At 34.3% G+C, this 16,315-nt stretch overlaps 1 protein-coding gene across 2 annotated transcripts in view; it reads left to right on the plus strand.

Moving 5' to 3' along the window:
• Positions 1 to 16,315, plus strand: part of LOC123714045 (solute carrier organic anion transporter family member 4A1) — a 43,697-nt gene that overhangs the window by 21,116 nt on the left and 6,266 nt on the right. For both annotated transcript variants that reach the window (XM_045668103.1, XM_045668102.1), the window contains 4 exons: positions 9,511 to 9,604; positions 10,266 to 10,467; positions 11,931 to 12,099; positions 16,080 to 16,182. In XM_045668103.1, the coding sequence (XP_045524059.1) occupies positions 9,513 to 9,604; positions 10,266 to 10,467; positions 11,931 to 12,099; positions 16,080 to 16,182 (566 nt within the window). In that variant the 5' untranslated portion in view covers positions 9,511 to 9,512. The remainder of the gene's footprint in view (positions 1 to 9,510; positions 9,605 to 10,265; positions 10,468 to 11,930; positions 12,100 to 16,079; positions 16,183 to 16,315) is intronic.

The following is a 16,315-nucleotide window of genomic DNA, read 5'->3' on the forward strand; positions in this document are numbered from 1 at the left end:
ACCGTGCTTTAGTGGGCTTACAAGTTGTTGGACGCTTTAACTTTGTTAACTGATATAAAGCTTGGATATAATTTATGTCATATTAAAAACGATATATTTTAAGAAATATTATTTGTAGAAAAACCGCCTTTAATTGAATAATTTCGGTATCTAATTTTTAAATCAGTGGCGGTAATACATTTTTAGGTCTGGGCCTCATTTATGAATGTGTTTTATGATCATTTGTCAATCTAATAGGCAAGCAGGTTTCTACACGATGATTTCATTCACCGTTTAAGAAAATACCAAGAATGTCCATTCGTACACAGCCGGGGATCGAACCTACTACCTCAGATATAAGAGTCGCACGCTGACAACCAACACTGCTGCTGTGTAATTTTTCAGTCGGTCAAATTGTCCTTTAACCATGATTATGACAGATACTATCGGAAACATTAAATAATAGACTATGTTAATATATAATAACAATTTTTTTAGGAAAATAACGTCAACATCATGATTGTTAAAGTATAAACTCATTTATCGATTGAAATCTAAAAACCGTTTAAAAATCTTTGTCAAAAGTGTTGAAAAATTTAGATTTCTTGTTGAGTATTCAGTCTAATCAGAAATTCATACGTTCAACTGACACCGGTTACGTTTTTGCTACGTGATCCCATCGAGATCCATTTTGAATTGCACTATTTTTATTTCATAGAGGTTTGGGTTTGCAGAATATCATATACCAGCTGCTACGTATTACAAACGACATCTTGTTTGCGTCCGCGTAAAGCTAGAAGAAATATTTGCCTGTTTCAGTGAAGTTGATGTTGAGTTTTATTTATATTAAATTTGTTGTTCTATTCGGGACTCAATTTCTTTTAAATGTCATATATGCTTATATATATTATAAAGCGGCTTTTAGGGCAAATATAAAATAACATACGACATATGCTAGCGGCGTTTAATGACATCCCACGTCTATACTTGACCAGGATTAAAAAAAAAATGTATATAAATATAGCCTATCTTACTCAGATGTTATACAGAATGCTAATGGTAAATGAATTTTCGAAATGAGTTAAGTAGTCGAGTTTATTCATAAAAAAAAACAAACATCTTGAGATCGGCCTTCGGATATGTTATTCACAATGAACACACTAAAGATGAATTGAATACATATTTATATTATATGTAATACATACGAACACAAAGGAATGCACTAGGTTAACACGGCTCACAGTAAAGCATATATTCTTGAAACTAAGTTGTTAATGAATCTTGTAAACGAATCACTGTACCGGGAACGATGTTGATTGGTGTGATAATGCCAACATTGACACACTCATTAGAAATTAGCACTAGTTGCAATGCCGACTTCATTACAGATGTACATTCAGTGTAATTTATCAGGGAAGTATGTATGAAGATAGATATTGTATTTTTATTACGAAATGTTACAATTATAATAAATAAGAATGATATATTTGTGGGACCAGCTGTGGCAGTGTGCAGCCAGTGGGATATTTCCGAAACGACTTCCGGACCTTTAATAAAAGAGCGTACCAATTCTTAAAAGGCCGGCAACGTATTAACGAGCGCTCTGGCAATGTAACAGTCTATCCGTGCTGGTATTGTTTGAATCCTATAAAAAAATATGTGTGGAATCAGCTGCCAGTTGAGATTTTTCTGAACCGATACGACTTAGAGGCCTTAAAGAATAGAGAAAACCGTTCCTTATAAGGCCGGCATCAGTCCCGGAAGCACCTCAGCGTCGCAGGTGACCGTCAGTAAGCACTTCGTTTTAAGTGACTCGCCTACTACTTTACCCTCTGTTCCATTAAGTCATCATATAGTTAATTGTATGAATAATGTTCCTATAGTACTACCTGTTGAGTTATTTAATGTTACGAATTCACTTTTATATCATTCAAGACAATCTTAGTTCACTGGAATAAGAAAAATATAACTAGATACCAAGTACAGGTTTTTGATATTAAATTTGTTTCATATATCTAAAATCTTAAGAGTGCGTTAGTATATATATTATATATATATATATATATATACTATCATAATCATTTTCATTGGCAATTTTAATGGAATGCTGCCAAAATATTTCGACTTATCTATTACCAATAAGAGAACAAACCGTGTAGGTTTTAACTAAAGCGTTTGTCCCTTTCCTGCAAATTGATCTTTTGCTGTGATGAAAAGAGACAAACGTTTAGATCACGAATTCGCTTCAACTATAAAAAAGAAGTGGAATTGGTAAAGATTTAGGAAATTAATAATGTTTCTAAAAAGTTATTACTTAACTTTAAGGTCTGTTACGGCTTTGACAAAAATATTTTGTTTCTTATTCAGTGTCCAGTGTACACAAATTGGTTTGACTGAATCCACCAAAGGTCCTCGTCGTTATAAATATTAGCTGATTTTGATTAGTCGAGCTTCTCAGCGATTTAAAAAATTGTGAATAAATCTCGTTTGTATGTTTAATAATATTTTAATATCAACTAAGTTATTCCTTCCAAATGTTTTTCAGCCTTTTCAATAATTAAACAAAATAAATCGACGGGATTGATTACCTAGATGTTGTCACGGTGGTTCTTGTCGTATCTGTACAGGTTCAGGGTCAGGCAAAGAGTTGCCTGTCCATGTAGCAATACAGCTGATGGGACAGTGTTACATTTCTTGACCGACTGTCCAATGTATGGATACGGCAGGTATAACACTGAAGAAGCTATGGGAATAAAAGTAACAGAGACGAACTTAAAAGAGACGAACTTTTTGTTCAACAATAGGTTAAGAGACATCTTTCTGGATTTGCTATAAATGTTACACAAAAACTTGTTAAAAGAAATAAGTAGTTGTGCTCAATCCGGGTAACCAATACCATTTACGTAAGTTGTACATATGCGTAAGTTATTGAATGCCTCAGACGACTACTCGGGGAATTAGCTAAAAAATAAATATGTATGTAAAATATATTTTTAGAAGTTACACGTAAATATAATAAATATACCAATAGTGTTAATGTTGCAACATTTACATCCCTAAAAACTAAATCAATCTAATTGCAAGTTTAACTAAATTATTTTTTGTCTAGGTCTAAGAACTTTTATTTAGATTTTTTTGTACATTCTCCGGATGGGTCGGACATCCTCGCCATCGGTGAGAATTTATAGAGTTCGCTTGTGTGCGTGCACACAATTGTCCACTTTTTTCTTTGTACTACAGTCTCAATAGATCCGAATCGGCTTGGAGAAAATTATTATTATTATTATGATATTATGATAGGCAAATATATACTTCTGCGAAAATTTGGCTATTTTCGTATCATAGGATTTCACTTTACATAACACACGTTACATAACCAATAGGCAACGTTTAATAGTGAACTTCAGTTTATTTATTGAAGTTCACTGCATGATACATAATGCTCTATCTACAGTATTTGTGTCACGCTATCTTACTTTAATAATAAAAATACTAGCTATTCTATGCCTATTGTGCAGCAACTAATTTTTAAAAAAAAAATTAAGCATAATACCAATCTTTAAGTTAATAAGTTAAAATTATACTTTTATAAGCGGACAATCTCTATTTTAATAACTATACAAATTAATGACCAAATTATTTATTGACGACGTGTCAGGCACCTAATAAAATATTTGCTGGGGTGTAACTCAAAGGCCAAAGACGGCTCCAGTAATCCAGAAAACTAGAAATGAAATTTATTAGTAATGTTAGTGACAAAAAATGTGAATTGATAAATTTAAATTTATACAATTAATTGTTTTCCGAATATTGTGTAATTGTGACTTGAACGATACTAATGCTTGGATGTGATTTGTGAACATGAAGTGCGATTCCCGGTGCGTTGAAGAAGCAGTCAAGAACTTCAAAGACTTCTCGCTAAGGGTGATTGTGACTTTTGTACATTTTTGACACACTTGTGTTAAATTAAGTACTTATGTTTATATTTAGACTCTACAACTTTGCCTAATGTACATCCAAATTCTTTAAGGTTTTACGTATGGGACTGATAATTAGCGGCTGTACGCGCGTAAGATTTACGTTTTTGACATTCAGGGAAAAGCAAAAAAGAAAGTAGAATTATAGCTCAGAAAGCTCAGTTAGTATTAATATTTGCAAATTGCTCTACCAATTAAAAGTTTTAGACGCATAAAAACCCAGTATTATTGGCAAGTGAATAAAATTGCGATGAATGGTGGCGATTGGTTGATATTTTGTATGGATTTATAAAAGTTTGAAAATGTTTGAAGCAATTAAGAATAAGGACCTACAAGCTGACAAATTGTAAATATTAAACTTTTAATTATTTAAATTTTAAAGTTAAATATCTGTAAACAAAACCAAAGCAAAAACTAAATTTGTGTACTAGTGTACATACGTAAGAAGTGAAACTTCTTTATGACCTTATTTTTCGAAAGATTTTTAGATCCTTCTACTATATGCAACTTTACAGAAATTGGTTAAATAAAGTTTAACAAAAGGCTTTTATTATCATAGACATGAATACTTATAATACAATTATTTCATTTTACCTTATTACTACTAAGATCTAAAGAATTTCATTAATTTTAATAGAATTATTACCATCATTGTTATCGTTATTTTATATTTTTGTTATTAATGGCTTCGAATCTCTTCGAATCAACCGTGGTAGGGTCATGAAAAAGATGGCGCGCAACGGAAAAATGTGACGCGTAACCGAAAAATCTGATGGTAAATGATTTTACCGTGACATTTTTTCAATTTAAAAATATGGTAAATTTCAAAAGCAAATTAAAAAATATTAAAATTAATATTAAATATTCACGAACTTAAATAGGTTATAAAACGATGTTCATAGTTATAAGTGTTATAATAATAAAAACTGAAACTGCATAAAAACAGAATCAGCCGAAACAGACTCTAAAAATTACTGTGTGTTAAAAAAATAAAATTCATAATTCTGTGTAAAATTGCAAGTCCAGCAATTTTTATTATTATATTTTTGTGGATTACCAATCAAGTCAGCCACGGCGTGGAATGTAACCTACCCATAACATAAAACTCCTTATATCTAAAACTACGTACCATCTTTGATGGCTTTCTTTTTCGCCGTTTCCGAATAGTAATCGTATTAAAGCACGTAGAAGGCTTCTCAAGGGAGACTAGGGGCAGGTGGCGCTTCATTAAACTTTAGACATTTTTATAGCCCTCCATCTTGTTTTGGATACAACTTGTCCCATAATTTTAAACTTTCCACTCTACGTTAGTTGAATTTACTTTAGAGATAAAAACACACCTCATTTAATATAAACCGACTATTGTTATTATTTATCCCTTTAGGTATTCCTTTTTCATCGTCTACATATATTATGATTGCTTTTGTCCATTCTTTATGTCTAAGTAATTAAGTATTAAGATTATGTATGTATGTTTTGCAGTCGTTGTCACTTGTCGTTAGAGCGGTTGATATAAAAATTAAATTCTGGGTGTAAACTAAACGTTTGCCAACAATAAATCATACGTAACTTTAGATCAGCATGAATGAGCTATATGTTAACATCTTTATAACCTTCAGAAAGGGTGGTACTCACACTCACTCCACTTGCTCTGGTACCTAAAATATTTCTTGACCATCTTGGCTTGGGTCTGTCGAACATAATTATGACGAATTCGCTAAAAATACATCTGAAACTGGAGGTTATTACACCTATTATTGTGCTATGTGTCAGTCATTCGTGTATTCTGTTTTTCGTTCTGTTATGACAATACAGATCGACAGTTTTGTATGTATTTTTAGGATCGCGCGGTACTTAACATTAAAGTCGACTCCCGGTACGAGCGGAAATTTAATATTAGTTTTGTTATTTGATCTTCACCTTTTAAATCATCCAACCGAATATGACGAGTGAAGTTAATAACAGCCGAAGCAACGAGAAAGTAATTCCGACAAAATGTCAATGCAAAAAGACAAAGTGAGACTAATATTTACCTGTTGAGGCTATTAAAAAGTGCCTGCGCAATAATAAACAAGGATCAAAAGATTGTCCCGTCTCTGTCAATATACCTCGCAGACCGGAAATCGCTGTTATATTGACGGATCACTTCCGGTCTTGATAAATTGAAATGGCTTTTTATAAACCTTTACGATTTTATTATAAAACGTGGACGTTATTTGTAGCCATAGTTACCATTTAAATAAAACATCGTAACTTATTTTTACACGTAGATAGAAAGTTATTGAAGTAAATTAAATCTTTTTATTAATTTGATTTATTATAAATTCGACGAATGCGTGACCGATTAATGTGGGTATATAAAATAATACAACGTGAAGAGGTCAAATCGTAGAAATCAGAGAAAATATAAAAATAACTAAACCATTGATCATATCGCAAATTACCGGAATTTTGAACTTTTGCTTCGACCTTCACATCACCGCATAATTTTATGGTGCGTTGACCGTATCAGTAATACTATTTATGTTTTCTTAATTTATTAGAATCGAGTGTAACCTAGTGATCCTTACGAATATTTCGCACCACTACTACTAAAGCAAGTATTCTAATCCGTATATCGATTTACAGTGTCGTCTTAATTTTTGTTAGATAAGTCAAACTACACAACAAATGGTAGGTAAAACTAGATTTAATTTTGAGTTAAAGCCTCAAAGTAGTCGGATAGGGAGGACCGTATATATCCGAACAACTGTAAAACTCAAGGCGAGACAAATATTTAATAACTGGAATCTATTTCGTTATACACAATACTTCTATCAAAACTGGCTGGCTTTATCAAACTCAAAGAATCTACGGCATACGCAAATATGTTATATGTTTTTATTTTGATTAAATAATTTTTCCTGTACCTTGTAAGTTTTTGCAAGAGCGGTGTTGGCCTACTTTCAGCTAGCGACTCAAATACTAACGTAGTAAGTTCGATCCTCGTCTGTGCACTAATGGACTTTCTTTCTATTTGCACATTTAATATTCGCTTGAACGGTGAAAGCAAAGATCGTGTGGAAACCAGCTGGTCCTTTTCCCCAAAAAGTCGACGGCGTATATCAGGCACAGGAGCCTAATCACTTACTTGCATATTAAGAAAAAAAAAACAAATGAACACGAAACAGATACAGAAATCTTAGGCCGAGACTAAAAAGGTTGTAGCGCCATTCGTTTTTTTTAAGTTCCGTTCTGGAGACTGGAGTACTACACTACACTAAGTCCTGGACATAAGTATTAAAACAATCGCAAACAGACTGACTTAAATCGAATAGCTAATACAAAAGTAAATAATAATAAAAGTTGTTCAGTACTACACTACACTAAGTCCATGTCATTATGTTTTACACTGGTACTCGACCTCCAACGGAGTGAAGGCCTCCAAATTATTCCACTTGTCTCTATTCCTCGAAATAATTTTCCAATTACCAAGTTTCTTGTGGCCTCTCTTTCTTCTTCCCACTATGTAACCAAGTAAGTAGTAGTCTTCTTGACCCATCTGCCATCACAAATGTGGGCAATGTGACCGACCCATTTCCACTTTAACTCTTTTGTATGTTTTACGTCGTCGTTTATGTTTTTACGGCTTCGTATCGTTTTAACTTTAAGTTTAATTTGAAGAATCAAACGTTCCATAGCCTGTTGGCATACTCCAGTCTTCTTTATTAGCATCTTGTTGTAAATCCACGTTTGGCACCAGTCATATAACTGTAATGGAATGGAAAACTTAAAAAAACGTGCCCGCGCATTTGGAATTAAACGGAAGCGAGAAAAGCATCATGTGTAGGTTCGGGCAGCAAGAGACGGCTGTAGAGCACTCGAAGGGTTTCATTTATGTAAATATGATATGGTTACCCATTCGTTAGCGACGTGATGCTCACGTTCTCCATCTCTTATATTCCATCCTGATTATTTCATTTTATTCTGTTGAACCCTAAAAGATATTCCTATCATAAAAATGATTTCAAATTTTTGGGAACCGATAACTATAGCTTACAATGTTCCGAATACTATATCCTTAAAACCCCATCTCATAACTCCTTCTTTCCTGGCGAATCCTTTATAGGAGACCTTATGGTCCCTGTAGTTAGGCTATGGAATTCACTTGCCGTCCCTATTCGCTCAGTTCCTTTTCTGTCTTCCTTTAAAGATCTTCTGTACAAACAGTACCTGTCCACATCGTATCCCTAACGTACTAACGTGGGACTAATCTTAAATTATCGTGATTCATATGATCTTTTTATTTTTTAGTTTGTTTTGTCTTAATAACTATATGTAATATGTATTTTTGCTCTTGCCTCTTGCCTACTTTATCTAATTTTAAAAAATCTCACAGTGGTTGTCTGGAACAGATCGCTCAAAAGCAAAAAGGCCGCCAGTTGCCCTTCTTTTCATTTAATTCTGTTCAATTTTTATATTGTAATGCAACGAAGTGGTAATAAATAAACAATAAGTTTTAAATGTAAACCAAAAAATAATAGACCAAGTGTATATTCAATTGAATTATTCCAACTTAACAATTAAAGTTCCTTGAATGGTTATTTTAAAGCTCAATCGAAAATTGATTAAGCCATGCAAGCTCGTTCTAAAATAATCCTGACACTTGATGAATGTTTCACATAGCCCGACAGATGGACGAGAATAGACTCACATTTGTTTTATTTTTGCCGAATCGAAAACTATGCTTTTCCATTTCTGTTCTTACATGTATTATAAAATGCTTGTTAGTGGTAATTCTTTGTTTTAGCTAAAGTATCTCTTTTGAGCAGTGTTGGCCTAGTGGCTTCAGCGTGCGACTCTCATCCCTGAGGTCGTAGGTTCGATCCCCGGCTGTGCATGTGCGCATTTAACATTAGCTCGAATGGTGAAGGAAAACATCGTGAGGAAACCGGCTTGCCTTAGATCCAAAAAGTCGACGGTGTGTGTCAGGCACAGAAGGCTGATCACCTACTTGCCTATTCAATTTACAAATGATCATGAAACATATACAGAAATCTGAGGCCCAGACCTAAAAAAGGTGGTAGCGCCATTGATTTATATATATTTTTATTTTTAACTCTTGAAACTGACGAAGGAGAATTCGTATTAAAGAATTACGAAAGTAAGAAGAACTGACTTTAATAGTTTAAAATATGAACTTATAACTAACACAAAATTAGGGCTAACAAATACAAACTTGGATTATATAAGGGTTCATAAATCTAAATTACACTTATGTTATTGGACATCATCGAAACGAGAATGTTAAAATACGATTAAAACTAAAGGGCGCATATTGGCTTCAAGTGTGCGATGATTGTTTACATTTGGTTTACGCTTCCAATTATTACATAAAGTATTTATAACTGTAACTGTAACTTAACTAAAGTTAGGTTATATGACTTACGCAACAATTATTTACTCTCGCGAATCGAAGTTCCAGATTAAGCACCGTTTTCGTTAACCTTCTCCAATAGTGAATTATTTGTAAGTAATTTTCACTTTAACTAATAATTTCTAATTTCCGTTTCAGGAATGGTTGTGAACGGATTTGTAAATGTGGTAATAACAACGATAGAGAAGCGATTTGGGCTAAGATCTATGCAGACTGGAGTTATAGCGGGAGGGTGAGTGAACAAATTATATAAATAAATATATTGCAAGTGAACTAAATATAGCTATATTATGCATTCACAGTTATATATTCGTTTAAATAGTTTTTTTCTCTTTATTATACAAATAATATAATATAATCAGAATATGTTACATTAGAAAACCGCGGTTTGTATTAATGTAACCACAGCAGTCTTGTTTAGGCGCTCCTGACAATTGCATATAAAAGTAGTTTTTTAATTTACTGTTTATGTTGGTTAGCGCTAGGCTATCTAGTATCTGATTGGGTACACTATTTATTAGCCGCGGTAGCCAATACCTCAACGTTCTCTCGCCATATACGTTGTTTGATCTCGATGTACTGAGCCGAATCTGCGTTACCGGTCGAATCGAGTCGAGAGCTTTTTAATGTCATCTCAGAAAAAGTGCTCGACTAGAAGACAAAAGTATTATCTTTACATTTATTGATTGTTTATTTTGTATATAGGGAAGGGTGATAATTCTATAATGACGTGTTCATTCATATTATGGATTTATATAGATATATATTTTTGGTTAGAAAAGAGTTGATAGCCCAGATATAGTAAAACCTATCTGTTGATATCTAGTTTTATATCGCACAGAATCGAGTATCGCATGCACTACGCTTTTTAAAGTGATAATGTTTTTTTATAGATACGACATGGCATCCTTTGCCTGCCTGGCACCAGTAACATACTTAGGTGGTCGCAGCAGCGCCTCGAAGCCGCGCTGGCTGGGCTGGGGCGCTCTCCTCATGGGTACAGGTTCCCTACTCTTCGCGTTACCACACTTTCTTGTACCACCATATAAGATTGCTGGTGATGAACCTGATGACCTGTGTAGTGCTAATAAGACGGTGAGGAAATTACGAAATATCAATTTAAAAGTAAAATCTAATGCATTTATTTCTTAAGTTAGTCTCCGTATTTTTTTTAACACGCAAGGGGACCAAATGGCAACTTGATGTATTTATACCGGCAAACATCTTGAACAAAATTCCTTGCCTGCGTAGAAGCGATTTTTAGGTATCACTGGGGTCGCGTGATTGAAAAACCTGTTGACTTCTTGTTTAATGCTGAAGAAGTTTGCCGGTAACTGTATCGAATGCCGTAAGGCAACTGTTGCTGTAATAAACTTGTGCTAGACCTTTTAAACCTTCTTTTCATCTAGAAACATTGTTGTACTCTACTTGATTGCTTAATTGTTACTTTTATATTGTTTTAATTACATGCCTCCTGACCTTTTCTTCCTTTTTTGCGTCCACTTTTATCTGTAAATTAAGATAATATGTGACAAATTTGCGTTGACAGTTAAATTATCGTTTACCATTAATAATATATTTTAATTGTAAATTGTGTTTATGGATTTGTGATCAGACAAAGAGCGGGTATCTTAAGGAAGCGGCGGAAAAAGTGCTTACAGTCCATAGACACCAGCAACGAGAAGGATTACGAGTGTCTTAAAAGTGTTGTAAATATAAATAATGTATATTACCATGAAAACTTAAAAATTTTAAGTCTTTACGCAAATGAAGTATGTCGTCTATAAACTGCAAGTCGAGATCGTTTTCTCATTTAGAGCCTCCATCAGTTGAATGTACAATAAATTGACAATAAAACCGGTTCCAGTGAATGTGCCATTCTGGATTAATCAAGTCACTCTATAAAAAGCTTTGAACGGACGTAATGACATGAATGTAGTTTACATTGAGACGATTCCATGAATTCAACGTAAAATGCCTATCTTGTATGTATAACATTCCAACGACATCTATATGTAGACAACGTGTGTGTCTTGTCATTCCCAACTAAAGACATAGATTTATTTATTTATAATGTTTCCTTTGGGGACTTTAAGTATGACTTCCGTATGTCGAAATTCGATTTTGAATGCGCTGTGTCGACTTTGAATTTCCTAAGTTTTTTAAATTTCATAGTACACACTAGTTCGATTTCGTTCATTACGGTTTTCTTGACGTTGCAGATCTTTTAAAGATTATCATGAGTCCTTTTTTTTAATATTGTCTTCACTGTTTTAATTTCTTTGTTTTGTTCCATTCGTTTTGTCTAAATAACTATATGTCTTATGTATTTATTTTTGCTCTTCCTGCGCTTGCCTTATCTAATTTTTTTTTCTCACATTGGTTGCCTGGAAGAGATCGCTCGACAGCGATAAGTTGGCCTCCTTTTCATTTAATTATGTCAATTGCATTATATTTCTGTATGCAACGAAGTGTTAATAAATAAATAATCTAAGTTGTAAAAAGTAGCAGTCCTACTGCGATGACGAAATTCTAATGTTATCATAATTTGTTCACAGTCAGCCCTTGTATGCAATGACGAGATGACGTCAGATGGCGGCGCTTGGGCAGTCGGGATTTTTGTCTTGGCTCAACTCTTGCATGGCGCAGGCGCAACTCCACTCTTCACGTTGGGAGTTACATATATTGATGAGAATGTCTCTAAGAAGATGTCTTCAGTTTATTTAGGTATTTTAGGAGAGATTTTATTAAATACACCAGCAGTGTAGCTGTGAAGTTATGTCCTTGATTATTTTTACAATCCAACAACGTAAACGTAACGTAATATATTGTTTGGGTTTATGCACAAACCAGCCAGTTCGCAGCCTCCAGCTTCAGTAGGACTGAAGTATGGGTTGATTTTTTTTTATAAAACAGAGGGCAAACGGGCAGGAGGCTCACCTGATGTTAAGTGATACCGCCGCCCATGGACACTCTCAATGCCAGAGGGCTCGCGATTGCGTTGCCGGCCTATTAAAAATTGGTACGCTCTTTTCTTGAAGGACCCTAAGTCGAATTGGTTCGGAAATACTTCAGTGCGCAGCTGGTTCCACAGAGCGGTTGTGCGCGGCAAAAATGGGGGAAGAGAAAAGAGGGAAGTACATTTTCCGCAATTGTGCTCTTTTCACTCATACAAAGTGTGAGCTGAGGGCGTAGAGGTCGATTGCTGGTTAGGGGGTGGCGAACTAGTTGTTTAACTCTAGTATATGGAAGTTTGTTACACCGAATATACAATGACAAGTGAGAGGGGAAGGTCATCGCAAACATTTGTTGCAGTCTGTAAAACATCAAATAACGGTCATGCAGAAATCTTTTTTATTCCTATGAGATAGCAAACAAAATCGGTTTCCAGATTTGCCGCCCCAAAAATCTGCCATCTTAGGCTCCAGTCTACTTCGCCTGGTAAATCCGCCACTCACTACAGTAATTTAGTTAATCTAGTTTAATATTATAGCAGTTCATTTATAAGTGTTAATCAGCCATAAAACAGCAGTTAGTATAAATAAAAATGTGTCGTGTATGTATAAGAATATATCGTTTAATAGGTAATATAAACGAAATTTCTAAATCACTGATGCTCTCTAAACAAGATGTTCTATTACTATGGATAAGTTAAGCATATCCCGAAAGTTGCTCGTTCTAGCCCCGGCTGTTCAGTAAACCAATAAACACGATACGTTATATACTTGTATATGTTCGGTAATTGAAACAGAAAAAATATACACATACAAAGGTGTGTATGTGATCTGTGGCATAAAAATATATAAACTAGCGGTCTGTCACTTCTTCGCAAGGGTGGATTTCGTTTATTTTGGAAATAAATAATATATGTTTCTCAATGAGTAAACTTGAATAGAAAAATATATTCAGTTCATTTTATATCAGTCAGTTTTTAAGCCTTCTTCTTCAAATCACTCTTCTGTGTAGAATTTGTATAAAGCTCCGTGGTTTATGACACGTGGAGGTCCTATTGTGTTTTATATCTTGTCCTATAAAGACGACTTCAGCCCCACATTCGAAGTATAATAGTATATGAAATAAAAATAAATAGGAGCCAATACAATCTTTTTCCGTCACTTACCCTTTGAATCACATGACCGCGGGTTCAACGTTGAAGTATCCCTAACCCCAAAGGGGCATAATAGCACTTAACTAAAAGTGCAATACACTTACAGAAAATATTCACTACATACAATCGCACTTGCTAAATGTCCCTCTTACTGATATGCGGGAATAAAATTGCCTTGCGATAAAAAAATACCGCTAGACACTGTACTATATTATTATTATGTAGATAAACACACTAGCAGCTTTATAATGTGATCGCGTATTTGTGGATTTGGAAAAATGATACAATATGTATGTAAGAGTTCAAAGAGGGTACTTGTTTACACTTTTCAGAAACCTATTCCAGTCGGCCACCATTCGGTTTGGGAGAAAGTTCTTTAGTTTATATCATATTAAGTGCTACATGTATTTAACAATATTTTATTTAATTCTTAGTAAACTTACAGCTAACATACATATTATAAAACAAAACACTTAGACGATGCAGAAAGCAAAACAGGTTACATAGACAAACAAGTAAGTTCATTAATGGATAAAAATATATTTTAAAAAAACTAAAGAAAACTGAAATTTAACATTTGAAGTTCTTGGTCTGGTGGGTAATTAGCGGGAGTCGCTTTATGTCGATGACAAATTTCATTAGCTTGTTCTAAATACGTCGTCTAGTCACAATCGAATTGGCGTCCACAAGAAGCTTCAATAAAATAACCGCCCTGATCTCGGCAGATATAGTATGATAATCGATACCTTTGTCTTTTGAAACCTTTCCCTTTGAGTGTATCGATGCCATTTGCGTTGCCAACTGTGAGCCTTTACATTGCGATCTCAAAGGGCTTATACAGATGGAGCGAGGCGATAGCTATATACGAGATAGTTTCGACAGAATATGTTTGTATACCTTTTTGTTTATTTAATGAAATCGTAAATACATTAAAAAAAAGTTATATGTACTGTTAATCATTATTTAAAATTATCTATTATTTTAGATACAAATGGGTGTCCTTGGGTTGCAATGGACGGTCCGTTTTAAGCATCCCGTAGGTTCGTTAGTCCCCCTATGCTTTATAAAAAAACCTACATGTATAGAAACTCTCTTATACTCTCCTTTTTATTATAAAATAGCGTATAGCTCAGTAGCTTATTAGTGACAAACATACAAATCATTTCTTTAATGTTTTTATTTATTTATTTCTTAATAAACTTTAACACATCCTACATAATTCTACAAGCTATCTTTTATAAAATATATGACAATTATGGTAACCTTAGATGTTACAAAAAAAATATAAAACAGCGGATTAGGTATGAAATATAATCTATAAATATAAAAATGAATCCTTATTTCCCTTGGTCACGGTGAACGCCTGGACCGATTTCGCTAATTATTTTTTCAAGAAATTGCGCGGAAAATTAGACAATTTAAGAATACTTAACCATATTAAGTAATCCTGACTTTTGTTACGATAGAAAATTTGTTTTTTCGGTGCATAGCGCTTCTACAATTCAAATTTTCATGTAACCTTTATGGCGTTTGACATAACAGTTATAGAATGCGGCCAGAAAAAAAAATGTTGTATATCATAAAGCGAAATCAATATACATAGTTAAGACAGGACAACGTCTGTCGGGTCCGCTAGTATTAGTATAAATAGTATGTATGTAAAAATCCGTACCAATCGCGATATCAATGTGTATCACATACCTAATCCTTTCCGCAGCTTTTAGCTGTGAAAACACGGCTGAAGAGGCGAGCGCAAAGAAATGGGCTATTGTAACACACTCAAGCGGTTTCACACTGTTTAATGGAGATTGGAACGGTGTCACAGCTTTTGGGTACAATGAAGTCGTTGGACTTTGCTCTTGTATTTGTAAAGCACACGCTTTGTCGGGTTTCGCTATTAGCTATTGTTGACTTAGCTACCGATAATGATCTGTATGCTGCAGGACACATACCTGTATGAAAAGAGTTGTGTGGAAAGGTGTGTCCTTACAAAGTTAAAATAAAATAGATAAATCTGTTTCGTAATCATTTGCCACTCAAACGGGCAAGTAGGTGATCAGCCTCGTGCCTGACACACGCCGTCGACTTTTTGGGACTAAGTCAAGCCGGTTTCTTCACGATGTTTTCCTTCACCGTTCTAGCGAATGTTAAAGTCCATTAGTGCACAGCCGGGGATCGAAACTCCAGGGATGAGAGTCGAACGCTGAAGCCACTTGGCCAACACTGCTTTATTATAGTCACGTACTCGATTAGTCAAGTTAAAATATATTTATTCATCAAAAAGAAGACATTAAATGAATGTAAATTTACTGCCAGTTCTGAAAACAGAGAACAACGGAGGGTAGAACTGACAAGAAGCTATTCATCCACCCCTCTTTTTAATCGTCTCGTATATATTAAAATATAAATATGAACTGTGACTTCCGGATGTCAAAAATACATTTTTGTCTTAGCGATAAATCTCGTTTTTGAGTATTACCTTTACATTACATTTCAAACAAAATGCAAACACAGAGTGGATTAGGGTGAAATACATAAACATATTATCGTAGGCAGACATCATCGTGTCAGGCAAAAAGTCAAATTATTATTTTTTCAGGTATTTATTATACAATGGCGGTGGTGGGTCCAGCGCTGGGCTACGTGCTGGGAGGACAAATGCTTTATATATATACAGATTTCGCGACGATGAACTCTGAAACGTACGTATGTCCAATTATATTTACTATATAGCACCGATTTCACGTGAAAACAGGAAAACAGTTCCATAGTATTAGGGTAAGATTAACCTTCAAATTCGGTGTCGAGACTTAGCGTTGTAACTTTCGTATGCCA

Source organism: Pieris brassicae, chromosome 9 (assembly GCF_905147105.1).
Source record: "Pieris brassicae chromosome 9, ilPieBrab1.1, whole genome shotgun sequence".
NCBI lineage: Eukaryota > Metazoa > Arthropoda > Insecta > Lepidoptera > Pieridae > Pieris > Pieris brassicae.